The 14,140-nt window shown below is 39.6% G+C and overlaps 2 protein-coding genes across 4 annotated transcripts; both read left to right on the forward strand.

The window, feature by feature from the left end:
* Positions 1–1,297: 1,297 nt before the first annotated feature.
* LOC135109221 (very low-density lipoprotein receptor-like) lies at positions 1,298–4,703 on the forward strand. The gene is made up of 6 exons (XM_064020436.1): positions 1,298–1,555; positions 2,153–2,279; positions 2,622–2,747; positions 2,948–3,058; positions 3,693–3,815; positions 4,214–4,703. Exons 1-6 carry the CDS (start codon positions 1,493–1,495, stop codon positions 4,225–4,227), a joined length of 564 nt encoding a protein of 187 aa, XP_063876506.1. The 5' UTR covers positions 1,298–1,492; the 3' UTR covers positions 4,228–4,703.
* Positions 4,704–4,966: 263 nt separating this feature from the next.
* LOC135109220 (snurportin-1-like) lies at positions 4,967–14,133 on the forward strand. Of its 3 annotated transcripts, none has more exons than XM_064020433.1 (9): positions 4,967–5,300; positions 8,449–8,610; positions 8,836–8,926; positions 9,082–9,228; positions 10,138–10,326; positions 11,129–11,214; positions 11,487–11,668; positions 11,964–12,076; positions 12,419–14,133. In XM_064020433.1, exons 2-9 carry the CDS (start codon positions 8,456–8,458, stop codon positions 12,512–12,514), a joined length of 1,059 nt encoding a protein of 352 aa, XP_063876503.1. In that variant the 5' UTR covers positions 4,967–5,300; positions 8,449–8,455; the 3' UTR covers positions 12,515–14,133. The 3 variants fall into 3 exon arrangements, with proteins under 3 accessions (XP_063876503.1, XP_063876505.1, XP_063876504.1); XM_064020435.1 differs by lacking the exon at positions 4,967–5,300 and adding an exon at positions 5,307–5,462; XM_064020434.1 differs by lacking the exon at positions 4,967–5,300 and adding an exon at positions 5,313–5,632.
* The last annotated feature ends 7 nt before the right edge of the window (positions 14,134–14,140 follow it).

A 14,140-nucleotide genomic window follows, 5' to 3' on the forward strand; every position in this document is an offset into this window, starting at 1 on the left:
TTATGGATGGGGATGATAGGTGGAAATAGGTAGACGTGTAAGCCTGGTTGCTTCTTGCAGCTTCCCTTATTTCTTATGTTCTTATGTAGACCCCTGAATATTTAAGGATACGAACCATATACTAATTGTGACATCACGGGAGGCGGATAATTGTGATTAGTGGATCTAATACTAATATACTCAGCGTGATGGAAATGCAATACACGTGATGGAATATTCTATCGCACCTATCAATTTATTCATTACGGGATATATTTACCACCACCGGAACGCTGACACGAGTATTTGCAATATATTACAAAGATCTTGTTCCTGTTGAGATAACGAGGCACAATGATCGCTTTTATAAGGCAAAAGAATCAAACTTGATTAATTTGTGTGCTTTGAAATTCAGAGAGAGAGAGAGAGAGACAGAGAGAGAGAGAGAGAGAAATTACCGAATAGCTCTCCTTATCCTTAATCATCCTTATCTAAACATTGGATTTTCATTAGGTCTTAACCAGTTTCATTCGTCTAAACTCAAGTATTCCTTATTTTCCTCCATTTAACTTCCGCGAAGTTACCGATAAGTCTGGTCAAGCCATGAATTCGTCAACTGTCAACTGTCAACAAACTCGTACCCTCCCTCTAACCTTAACTCTTTTACTGCTGTAGTCATCCTTGTTAATTCTTAGATCATTGACTCTTGATTATCTGCTTACGTTCTCCACTATTCTGTCCACCTCACCAATGCAAGAGTTGACTAGTACCTTCACTCTTTCATCCCTTTTACTGACAAACTAGAATGCTCTACCTGTTTCTGTTTTTCCTCCTTCCTACGACTTGAACTGTTTTACGCGAGGAGTATCAAGACACCTCAAACTGAATTGGCGAAGTCTCTTTTTTTCTTTTCATTCTTTTCCAGCTGCTGTCCTTTTGGGAGTAGTATTACAAGCCGGATGCATATATATTTTCCTTCTGTGCCCTTGATCGGATTCCTTAACACGTAAAAAAAAATAAATAAATAAATAAAAAAGAAACATAATAAGTAGATAAAATGGATACGTATTGAGTCATGTGGTGCATATCAGTCACATTCACTGCACACGTGTTCTCACCTAAATATTTACGTTAAGGTTCGTGTTTTGCGTTCACTGATAAGATTTTTCTTCGTTATTTACACCCTCCTTGCCTCCTTGCCTCCTCCCTCCTTTCCCTTCTGTCCACGCCTCCCTCCGTCCCTCCTCTCTGCTGGGCGGGGGAAGGAAGGGGGTAGGAGTGACGTCAGGACTTTAGTGAGCGCTGATTGGCTGACGGAAGTGCTTTGAGGCAAGTAGCTTAGTGAACTGGTGTGTGATTGTGTGTGTACGTATATACTGTATGTTGAAGTAATGGTAGTGGTGATGAGTACTGTTAAAAGGTTTGTTAGTCGTTATTCGCACACCGCCTCAACAACCGCCACCACCACCACCACTGTCAGTAACAAGGATAACTACACCAGCCAGCCACAGCCATGAGGTTCCTGCTGCTGCTGCCCACACTCATCACCGCCCTGCTCACCCACGCCATGCCGAAGGTAAACCCACGCCTCTCCTGTACACACATTATATTTACTCTATTCTACAGTCTCAGATCTTCCCTTTTCCTTCTTTGCGTGATTGCTGCCATTCTTTCCACTGCATTTCTTTATCTTTACAGTGTTCAACCTCTTCGTGTGCGATTCGTGTCGTTGCTTACATTCTTTATCCCATCGTTGTTGTTGTTGTTGTTGTTGTTTTTCTATCTGACGAATTTTCTCTATCACCTTCTTCTCACACCTTCTCTTTCTCTTGTCCATCCTCCTCCTCCTTCTCCTCCTGTCTTTCATGATCTTCTTATATAGGATTCCAGTCATTCTCCTCCATGATCTATCCTTTTATTTTCTGTGCAGTGTTCCATTGTCCTGTTGCTCGGGTGGGACTCGATACATGGTTACGTGGAGTAGCCAACAGTCAGGCAGCTTAGCAAGTAGATGTGGACTCGCTGTATCTTAAATGGTACAGTTAAATAGTACACTTTTTTTTTTATGTCCACATCTCAAACATTCACGAAGCTGTCTCGCTACTACTGTCCGTCGGAGCAATGCAAGAGTTCAACATCGTGTATTCTTAATGTTTTTTTTTTTTATCTGCAGCTTGTCGACGATTTTACGTTAAAGGACGAGGATGCGTTCGAGAAGATCTTTGAGTCTGAGGTGGCGCCCCTTCAAGAGAACTCACCGCAGCAACAAGAGAAGGGAAGGAAAGAAGACAGGAATGTTGGTGAGTTGAGATGATACTGAAATAACATTATCATTTCCGTCCAAGACCTAGGTTATGTTCTGATAGATAGATGGGACTGGCACCTCTATGGGCCCACCCTCTCATTCACTCAAGCAACATCAGGTTTTGTCCAGAACTAAACAGTCACCGTTTTTTTTAATTAATACGCTAAAGTGATTTCTATAAAATCCACAAATTGAGTGTATAGACTATATAGAGTTAACACTAAACAGTATCCAGTCCTCCTTCCCCACCTTTGCGGTGCCTTCCCCTTTTTAATAAACCAGTCAGTCAATCTTTTCCCTCCTTCCTCTCCTTACGCCACTCGCCTCGTGCCTGCAGGTGGAGGAGCTAGGAAGTGTGCCAGCGACCATGTGTTCATCTGCGCAGGAGGAAAGGAGGTGTGCGAGGTGCAGCGGTGTGACGGTGTGATGGATTGCCCCATGGGGGACGATGAGGAGGACTGCGGTGTGTGTGTGTGTGTGTTGCAACATGTTATATTATTTCCCTTTTCATACATAAGACGCTGTTCGTGTTTTGTGATCATATGACAAGAACAACAATTACTACTACTGTTCCTCTTATTATTACCAACAACAACAACAACTACTACTACTACTACTACTACTACTAACGCAACCTCTCCTGCTGCTCCTCGCCATACCCAGACTGCATGGCGGGTCAGTTTCTGTGTGATGACGTCCGCTGCTTACCGGGGGAGTTATGGTGCAACGGCGTATTTGACTGCCAGGACGGGACGGACGAGGCCAAATGCGGCGGTGAGTGAGAGAAACAGTGCACAGCATTCTTAAACTTTTCCGCGTCTTACCTCTTCAACTTCTACCTGGTTATCTAGGAAGCTCCAGGGGCTTTCAAGAGTGTGTTCATGTTCCTAACAATAATTTAGTACGGATTTTGTATTATCAATGGGAAAAGCGTTCATAAAAACACGATTTAACTTTCTCCTCCCTCCCTCCTTCTCTCCTTCCTTCCCTCCCTCGCATTCCACTGCACGAACAGCCGAGTCCAGATCATCTTATCAGGTTATCGGAAATTACGCTACGAAACTGTAAGAACGAAACGTGTATGTGTGTGTGTGTGTGTGTGTGTGTGTGTGTGTGTGATGTAGCCAGACATTCTTTATTGCCTTTTTCCTTCTTTCCTTTCTTCCTTCTTTCCTTCCTCCCTCTTCGTTGTCCACCTTGCACCATTCTGGAATCATGAAAACTCCATTGAGAATCCATATATCTCTCACTGCGGCCTGCTAAACGTAGTGGAGATGGGACGTCAAGATGTTTGAAAATGCGCTCCCAGGTTTTAAGAGTCGTCTGTACCACTTCCTAACCATGCCACTGCTTCCACCCCTCACTTCACTCTCGCCTCCTTGAACAGTAACAGTTCGTCTGCCTACAGGTGATGGAGGAGGTTGCAATGGCGACCACAGTTTCATCTGCGCCAGCGGAAACGAAATATGTGACGTGCAAGTGTGTGATGGTGTGGTGGACTGCCCCACGATGGACGACGAGACAGGCTGCTGTGAGTAAGCTTGTGTGTGTGTGTGTGTGTGTGTGTGTGTGTTCGCTTGTGACATTAGTTTTTGTATTCTTGTTTTTTTTTTTTAGTTCACGTTGGAATTGCCTTTTTCTTATAAACTATCTGTGTGTGTGTGTGTGAGTGTGTGTGTGTGTGTTACAGTAGTATTAGTAATAGTAACAGTAGTAGTAGTAGTAGTAGTAGTAGTAGTAGTAGTAGTAGTAGTAGTAGTAGTAGTAGTGGCTTTGCTTTGACGTAGGACATACAGCGATATGCATACATTCATTATAATGTATGTGTCCTCTTCTCTTCCTATATCTTCCTTGTATCCTTGTCAAACTTCATCACTTCCCTCTCTCTAATGTCTCCTTTCCGTTCCTCCTCTACATGTTCGGGTTTAGATTGGGGATCGTAGTGGTTGGCGTGCTGGAGACTGGATGGAAGCAATTATTCATCAGGAGGAAATCGTGTGAGACGCATGACGCTGTATCATCCCTGCCAGAGACTTCTCCGCTCCAACCCGCAACTCTCAGCAAAATGCACAACAGCCGCTGACTCGCACATAATTATGTTCTTCGTAGTAGGCCCGTATTCTGAAACACTTCTGAAACATCCTTAGAAACCCGTGTAAGTTCTGCGCCGCCAATAAACTCAATACTCTCTATACTTGAAGTTGCACAGGTTTTTAAGGGAGTTTTACGGTTCTAGTGGCAGAAAAGATTTATGCATTATAAACAGGAAAAACTCTCTTGAGAACCCGACTTATAATCTCTGTGGCCTTTGAAAATAGTCGTGGTGAGAGAGCAAAGCGTTTCTGAATGGTAGTTTTGAAGAATCCTTAGCAGTGTTCGTGTCCTCAAGTGATATAATAATTATTGTACTATACCACTTCTTAAGTGTGACATTAAGAAAAAAAAAAAAAAAAAAAAAAAAAAATAATATATATATATATATATATATATATATATATATATATATATATATATATATATATATATATATATATATATATATATATATATATATATATATATATATATATATATATATATATATATATATATATATATATATATATATATATATATATATATATATATATAACGTTTGAGGTGCCTGATTATTCTAACCACGAGGATTTAATCCCTATCTTAGACTTGTAATAAATCGTTTTTACCAGCCGCGAGGCGAGGTACTGTGGTTCCACTCTCTATAAGTGAATAGTAGTATATATAGATGAGCGAATGGTGAGAGCAAGAAGTGTGTGACGTGAGAGTGAGCGAAAGAAACAAAAGAACAGATCAACAGGAAAAAAAACAAACAAACAAGCAAACAAAAAAAAACATACTAGATCGCGCGAGAGAGGTACCGTTGTAATATCTAACCTTCTACGGTCCACCAGGCCCAGAGCAATTCAGGATCACGCCTGTGCGGCAGTGCTTATCTCCCTGTGATCCCAAGTCACTTATAGCGCTGTGGGATTTCTGTGTAAGTATATTTATTCATACAATAATGTGGTCAACAGCATAGCATTAATGTTGTGTTCGCTCCTCACGACGACTCGCTGTCATTCGCCTCACACGTGCCTTTCTGAAGACAAAACAACTGCCACGCCTGTCAGACTCGCCAGGGCCCTTTGGATCGTCCCAGGTCTGAAAACACGGAGACTCAAGACCATACATTAACTTCTCTGAGTTTCCAGAAAGAATTGATCATCGTGGAGTATACTGGTAGAAAGCTAACAGATGCAAGGGAAGCTGTGAGGCGTGTGAAGAGCCACCAGCTCCAGCAATAGTGTTTCAGTGTGTTGTGGTGGCGAGGTGTGTTGTGTCTTGAGTTCTTGTCGAATCTTACCTGCTTTGGCTTATGTGTGCAATTGCAGTGCTGCTATGTACCGGTTCCTATGTATTCCTTTTTTGTCCCACACAAGGGTATTATTGTATCAACTCCCAGGATGGGAGATAAAATTAAATAAGATATTTTTCATCGGTCTTTATTAGTAAAGTGGCTGGAGTTATTGTCTTGAAGTTAGTTATTGTCCTGAAGTTAGTTATTGAATTTAGTTATTATCTTGAAGTTAGTTATTATCTTAAGTAAGAGTTAGTTGAGATCCTTAGAGTCATACTGTACCAAGCACTGTAAAAAAAAAGATAATAATAATAAATAAAAACGAGAAAATTGTCTCCAGAGTTTGGCAACATTTAATCACACATATCAGGAACTAAAACAGATATTCCATTAAATTTTTGTAACGTCTCTGCTATCATATTCTGTCATGGTCATTACAATAATGACGACAGTAATAATGTAGTGATGATTAATTTGAATATGGTGATATTGAGAATTTCAACATCGAAAGTAAAAATATTAATATAAAGTTTATTAAAGTTAAAGAAACAAAAGGAAAATAGAGTTGTATTGCATTATTATTTTGCATCAGTGGATAGTTGTTCTGAGTCATGGTCGGTGTCTTAATCCATGGATGTGTTGGGGTTATTGGTGTCAATGTTAATGTCAACCTTAGCAGCTGCGGCACCTGCTTCTCATCCTGAGTTTGGTGAAGATCTCCTCCCCTTCACCACTCATAACTCATGGCAATCACATTTCAATGGTAAAATAGTACAGAAATGATAATGCTTGCATCTCCACCCGAATATAAACAGTCTGTCACCAGTGACAGAATTGTGAATGCTGATTGGCCTGGAGGATGTCTCCTGCATTCTCATAAGCTTAGAAGTGCTTGATGGCAATATGCAGCCTGCATAGCTAGCTGTCAATGGCTGAGAGTTCTTTACACTATGTGAGTCCTTTAAAGAAATGCTTGGTATCTTATACATCCAAGCTGTGGGCTCAGCTCGAGGCTGTGCAGTGCAGGGGTTAAAGTTAAGCCTAATTAATGGGAATTTTTACTTTATTGTTAAATGCATTCTGTACCTCTGACTTATTTGCCAGATAGAGGAATGTTTGGGGAACACAGTTCTATACTTGTACTTAAGTCATTTTTGGGGTTCTATGGTGCCTCAGTTATTATCTTGAAGTTAGAGTTATTGTCTTAGATTTGGTGAAGTTAGGTGTGGTGAAGTTAAGTTAAGGTTAGATTTGGTTATCTTAGGTTAGGTTAAGTTCAGTATGTGAGGTAAATTTAGTCAGTTAGATTATATTAGGTTATGTTAGGTTGCATTAGACTATGTTATATTAGGTTAGTTTAGGTTGAGTTAGATTAGGTCAGGTTGAGTTAGGTTACATCTACTTAGGTGAAGTTGAGAGAGAGAGAGAGAGAGAGAGAGAGAGAGAATTATGAAAGTTGCTATTTTGGAGTATTTTCATGTTTTGTCATTTATCATATAATCTGATAACATCTGTGTTTTTGTTTTTTATAAAAAATGTGCTCATTAAAATCTGTAGACTTGAAAATGAAGCTGTGTTGATGTGTGCCACTGAGTGACTAGAAACTTTGCCAAACTACTTTTTGCTTTTACCATTAATTTCTGAGCAAATAGAAGAAAATAAAAAAAAAATGGCCAGCACTATGGATGGTTTTCTTTGCTGTGCAAACCAAACAGTTACAACATTTCCTCCTATGCATCTTTCATTATCCTTGACCTTTAGGCACTATTCACATACCGCCAGGATTGGCTGCCACTAATTACCTCCCATAATTTGCAATGGAACCTTTCATAAGAGCACCATAGTGGTAACCACCACCTAAGTGGCACACTCCTTGCAACCAGTGTCCTCCACTCTTGGTGGCTGCTACTCTGTTGAACATTGTTTCAAATGGGAGCTTTCACATGAAGCCACAACTATTGTTGTCCATCACTTTTCATGTTAAGCCAGAATTTGAAAGGACCAGACATTTGCGATGGAGGGGGAAAGATAGTGGAGAAAGTGAACACAGATCTTATTTTTGAAGTAGAAAACAGCAATTTGGCATCTACCCACTGAAGATTATAGCAATGAGACTGAGAGGAGAAATGCATCCTTATGAAGCTGAAAAGCTCCTCAAATAAAAGCTTGCTCAAATCAAAGATATTAACCCTAGATCACTAAACTTGTTTCCCAGTTACACTATCACTAAACTCGGGTTTCACACACCCATTTTGGAAAATTGAAAATGGTCATTTATGGAAAGAACCGGTGCGTGCAGCGGAGAAATGTGACTTGCCTTTGTCTGAGCTTGTGAAACACTGAAGGTACTGAAAAGTACAGGTCCGTTGTCACATGGGAACATCATGTGATCAATGTGACCACTAGCCCCAGGTGTCTCACACCCAAGATTAGTTCTCTAGAGTTAAGTAATTTTTTTCTCATCGGCATGTAATTCACTGTAAAGTGTATGATGTTTACCTCTGTCCTTTCTAGATTATAGAATCTGATGCACATGTATTTTCCTGGTCAACAAAGCAAAGAGAAACAGCTCCTTCACTGATGCCATTCTTTTGACTGACAAGCATGAGAAGGGATAGCATGAGTCATTGGTGGTCACTTGTAGCTTGCGGTTACCCTGACCTTTCACTCTTGGGTGACCAGTGGCTGCCATGGTGTCATGTGAAAGGAACCTTGAAACTGAAATCTTTTAAATTGCCTTATAAGACAAAAGCCATAATTATAGATAATTTAATTCCATTCTTTATAGATCCACCATGGAAGACTTACTGTCAAATTTTGGGGGTGTTGAGGTCACACCTCGGCCCAACAACCCCCATGCTGAGCACCCTCACTTTGCCCTCTACAAGAACAAGACGACTGGTTCATCTCAGGAGGAGCGGCGCAAGATGGTGCTGCATGCCAGGAAAGAGTGAGTCCTGATCACACCTCATTAGAACCAAACTGTATAGCCATTTTAATGCTATTGAAATTACGTATAACCAAAGTCTATCTGCCACACAGCTGACCTTTTGCCAAACAAGTGGAATGCCACATGAGAAAAACTGGAATAGCCAAAATACTTATTTAGAATAGTTTACAAATTTTTACTAATGCTTGACTGGATATTGACAGTTAACATTGTTTTTACCCTCAGCGCCCGCTATGACTTGCTGTCCCTGGTGCGAAACCTTGAAGGGGAGAGTGAAGTGACTGATGACTCTGAAGGTGATATGGAGTATGAAGAGGTAAGTTGAATTTGCTTATGTTGATGAAATTATTGATAACTAGTGTATTGTGATAATTTTACTTATCTTGGGTGTGGAATTGGCAATCAGCTAAACAAAAGATATTATGTTAGTCATACAAGATTGCTGGTTATTGGTGGGAAAATTCTCCTCAGGTGCGCACATGTTATGCACGTCCCAAGAAATTCAGGAACTTCTTGATGCTGAGTGAGTGGCTGGTGGACGTGCCTGAGGATTTTGCCTCTACCTACCTGGCTGTGCCCTGCCCTGTGGGGAAGAGGTGCCTTGTAATGTCCTCTAAGGTGAGATGAATGTTCTTTTCTCAGTCTTTGCTAAAATATCATCATCATTTTTTAATGTCAATATTTTTACTTATGAGATTCTCTCACTTTTTGCAGTTTTAGGCAGTCTCTTCTTTGGTGTTCATTCTCCTCATGTGATCCTCCACTCACCATCTCTAGATCTTCTTTGATCCAGGGCAGCTTGGATGTGTTTACTCATTATTATTCAGTCTTTTCTTTTGGACATTTGAAGTTCCTCTATGTGAAATTAAATAATATGTATAATTAATAATAGAAATGCCTTTTTTTGATTCTTCATTGTTTTATAAGAAGCACAAGTTCATGGCAAGGGTTTGTAGTCTTTAGAGTTTTCTCCTGTGTAGGAACAGATGCATAGATATCTTTGGGAATTGTTTAACTTGCTGTTAGGACAGGACAATCTTAATCATAAGCCTCCATTTTAAAATCTGAACTTTAAGAATGATGATAATGTTAAATTGTACAAGTTCTGTGTCATGAAGATACTAATAGATTGATACCATGTTCTTTATTGAGGCCTCACATTTATTTTCTGGTCTGTATCATGTGGCAAGTCAGCACCATGTGTGCTAATCATGACTTGGAATATTTGAAATTGTTAAGGTCTTGTCACATGATCAGTGAGTGAGTGTGGTGGCCAAGAATACTTATCAGCAGTCTCACTGATGAGTGTGATTCATTTGGAGTTTTGTATTATTGACAAACCTGCTCAAGCATGGATGATGCTTCAATTCCACTATCTACATTATCAGTTTCCAAACATTCTCCACTCCTATATGGAATCACCACACTTGTCCACTGATCTTGCAACAGTGATTTTACTGATGTGGTGGTGGTGGTGGTGGTGGTGACGGTGGTGATAATGGTAAGCTGAGTGTACCATTCTGTCAGGGCAGGACTCGAGTATATGCCAAGTCAGGTGTGATGGTGAAGGAGTTTCCATCCATGCTGCCAGGAGGGAACCGTCGTATCTGTTCCCGAGGCTTTGCTCTGCTGGACTGCATCTGGTCTGAGGTGAACAAGATTTACTACATCCTAGATCTCGTCATGTGGCTGAACCAGTCCATCATAGAGTGTGAGGTGAGGAGCTGTCTGATCTCTTATGTTACCTGCTGGTTGTAATTATGTAAACAACTGATTGACTGAGGAATAGACTGTGGGGATGGTGGAATAGATAGAAGGGAAGAAGAATAGTTGGGTGGATATAAATGATGTTGATGAATGGTTACAGAATTTGGATTGAATGTTTGTATGATGTTGGGAATGAGAATGTTAATGGAATGTTTGGTGGTGGTGTTAGTGTGGGATGGATGTTGGGCCTGGAAGAAATTAAAGAAGAGAAAGAATGATGGGATTATGTATTGAGCAGAGAGATGATGACTGGGAAGATCTTGAGGATAAAGATGCTTATAAATGGGTGAGATAAGAGATAGAGAGGTAGAACATTGATACACTAACAGATGATGGGCGTCCAGAAATATAAAGGGAACATTGTTAAATACCCGTGTTTTTAAATGAAAGATAAGATATTTGACTGTTGCATTGCAGGAGTAAAGTTATGAATGATTATATGGTGGATGAGAGCCAGATGAACTGTATGTGACAAACTTGACTGTTGCATTGCAGGAGGAAAGTTATGAATGATTATATGGTGGATGAGAGCCAGGTGAACTGTATGTGACAAACAAGTTATTGGTGAGTTGGGTAAAGAAGGTGATTGTATTAATAAAAACTGGGTATTTAGAATGCAATGAAATAACAAATGTGTTAAGGTTTATAAAATTTAACTTAATTTTCGTATGCATGTACCCATTTAGTTCATCTGATCCTCATTTGGTTTTCATTTCACAGATCTTCCTCTTCATCTTTTGACTTCTTGCAGACATTGTTCCGGTTTGAGTGGCTGCGGTCCAGGATAGAGGAGGAGGGCCAGGAGGTGCAGGAAATATCAAATCTCAACCCAGTAAAGTAAGCTGAGGATGAGCCCAGTTTGGGGACATCTCTTACATTTAGTGCTGCAGATGGGGTCATCAACTTGCACACAGCATATATAGGAGCAAATTTGTCTTGCATAGAGAGAATTGTTACATTTTGAAGTTGTACATAATGAGATCTTAGTGTATCATTTAGTCTATTTATATCTTTATTCCTTATTAAATCTTCACCATAATGCATGGAAGGACATTACATCTTAATTTTATTAATGTAATGAAGGCATGCATAGGCTTTTTGCATTGCAGGTTCCAGAGAGTGCCTTATTATGACTGTTCCCCGGAGAGCTTACAGAGGCTGATGGCAGAGGAGCTTCCCTTCTCAGTGCCGCTGGATGGCGTCCTTTTCTACCACAAGGAGAGTCACTACACACATGGCAACACTCCCCTGGTGGGCTGGCTCAAGGGATACATGTTCCCTGAAATTCTGGGTAAGTTGTTGCTTTTGAGAAAGTAATTCTCTCTCTCTCTCTCTCTCTCTCTCTCTCTCTCTCTCTCTCTCTCTCTCTCTCTCTCTCTCTCTCTCTCTCTCTCTCTCTCTCTCTCTCTCTCTCTCTCTCTCTCTCTCTCTCTCTCTCTCTCTCTCTCTCTCTCTCTCTCTCTCTCTCTCTCTCTCTCTCTCTCTCTCTCTCTCTAAAAAAAAAAAAAAAAAAAAAGGATGATCATTTAGGATGAATTTAGATCCCTGAGACCAAGTGTTGATGTCTTCTTCATCTTCCTCCTCAGGTATTCCTGTCCCAGACTCTGTTCTTCAGGAGAAGCCACTCAAGTATGTCAACCTTCCGTCTCACATCCAGTATGGGCAGCAGAAAAGAAGTGCCAAGAAAAGTGAGGAAAAGGTGGGTGTTCAGCTTTATTGCAAAAGTTAGACTTGAAGTGAAAAATTGTAACTAAGAGCCATTTCAAACATATCTTATTGCGAGTACTGTTGTGCTCTAAGTTTGTCATAGAGACCAAACATATTTTGCTGAAACTGTCATTACACACTGTTTTCCTCTTGATGCAAATTTTATGTTCATAAATGTGGCAAGTTTGTATAGTGTTTGTATATATGATTCGTATTACAACTTTCATCTTCAGTAATCAGGGGCCTGAATTGCATCGTGTCTGTTCAATTAAGATGCTAATACCTTTCAAGTATAATCATCATTTTAATTATTCTCTTAATTGTTGCCTTATAGATGGAGGTTGCCTCAACTAAGTCCCCAAAGAAAAATACAAAGAAAGCTGGAAAGAATAAATCCCAAGAAAATGAGATGGAGGTGTCTGGCACTTAGGTTAGTATTTGTTGGCAGAAGATTTCTTCATCTCATCATCATCATAATAATCGCCACCATTGTATCCTGTTGTTGTTGCTGCTGCTGCTGCTGCTGCTGGTTTTCCATTGGTGCCAGTCTCATATTTATACATAGTGTAAATCAGTCAGTCTGTTGTCTGTAAGGGCTCTATGGAGTACACCTCAAATCCCACTGAGGTTTTGCATTGTACCTTGAAGTTTGAGTGTGTTGGGTTCGGTAATACCAGACCTTGTTTATTTAAAGTGTAATTATATTTATACCATGAAAGAAATTCCCAAATTTTCACATCTTTTTTGTAACAGTATTGGATAGAATCAGGCTTGGATAGAATCATCAACCTCCCACTGTCAGCTGTCACCTAGTACAGACACAGTTGAAGTTTATTTCTTTTGTTAGGCTCCCTAGTTTGCCTCTTAATGAGTTTTCTCCTGGTTATATGTGATATTCAGACAGTGACATATTAAGGATGTTAGGATACTCATATAGAAGTTAAGATGGTCTGCCTGAAAAATGACTTATTTGTTATTTTAATTCATAAACAATTTTTCAACTTTTTGTCATATGTCACACAAGCCATTTTCATTTAATAGTGACTAAATTTTAGATGGAAAAGGAAAACTTATTTTATCATTGGTTAGTTGGTGCATTCATTCATTTAGAAATTATTCTAACTGACATTGTTTCATTCATCATGTTTGGAAAATGGCTTGTTGCATAATGGATATATGAATGTAAGAATTCTTAATTCCTTGATTCCTCTGTTTCTAAAGTTGTTACTACCTCTTGTGTTGTATGAATTGCTGTGGGTTCATGAGGTTAGTACTGTTGATGTTATTTTATATGACAGAGAGAGTGGAGTCCTGCTCTTTCCCTGTTGTTGCCACCTATGCTCAGACATTGCTTTGGATTGGTCAGATAGAAAGGACTGACACTCGTTTACCTTGAATCCTTCCACTTGAAGTAATTCACTTTGTTTTTCAAAATTTAGTAATGCCACAGTTGGCAGATCCAGATGTTTTTAATCAATCATGTTTTTAAAGCTTTTGGTTAAGTAGAGTATGTAGACTTGGGTTACATCTTTGTGGAATTAAGTTGGATTTGAAGTCTTCCTTTCAACTTGGCAGTAATACTCATGCGAGTTGCAATCTCAAAGTTGAGACAATCATTGAAGAAAATGGGAAGAAAGAAAAAAAAATTATATTCCAGATGCTTTTTGACTGGGAGAAATGATGCTATATGATCTGTGAGAACTTTTGAAAAAAACATGAATGAGAATATAAATTACTCATGTGAATAGTCCAGAAACTTTGCGATTGCATCTTGTTACATCCTGAGATTGGGGTTCACGACTCTTGAGAACTAAATATCTTGAAGTATTTCTTCTTTTGTATACTTTACTGTGTTTACCAGTGCAAAATACAACTTTTTGCCAGATATCAGGTATCCTTGTGGTACTGGGTAGAGGTGTACTAGTGGATTCTGATGCTATTGAGGTGAGTGTCTAACATCCCACTTTATATAATTAATTTCCAGATGCCTCCAGATGTATTGTGGTTGAATCATTATTTAGGAAGCATGTTGAATAAAGTAGCTTCTTACTGAGAC

The sequence above is a fragment of the Scylla paramamosain genome, chromosome 18 (genome assembly GCF_035594125.1).
Source record: "Scylla paramamosain isolate STU-SP2022 chromosome 18, ASM3559412v1, whole genome shotgun sequence".
Taxonomy (NCBI): Eukaryota; Metazoa; Arthropoda; class Malacostraca; order Decapoda; family Portunidae; genus Scylla; species Scylla paramamosain.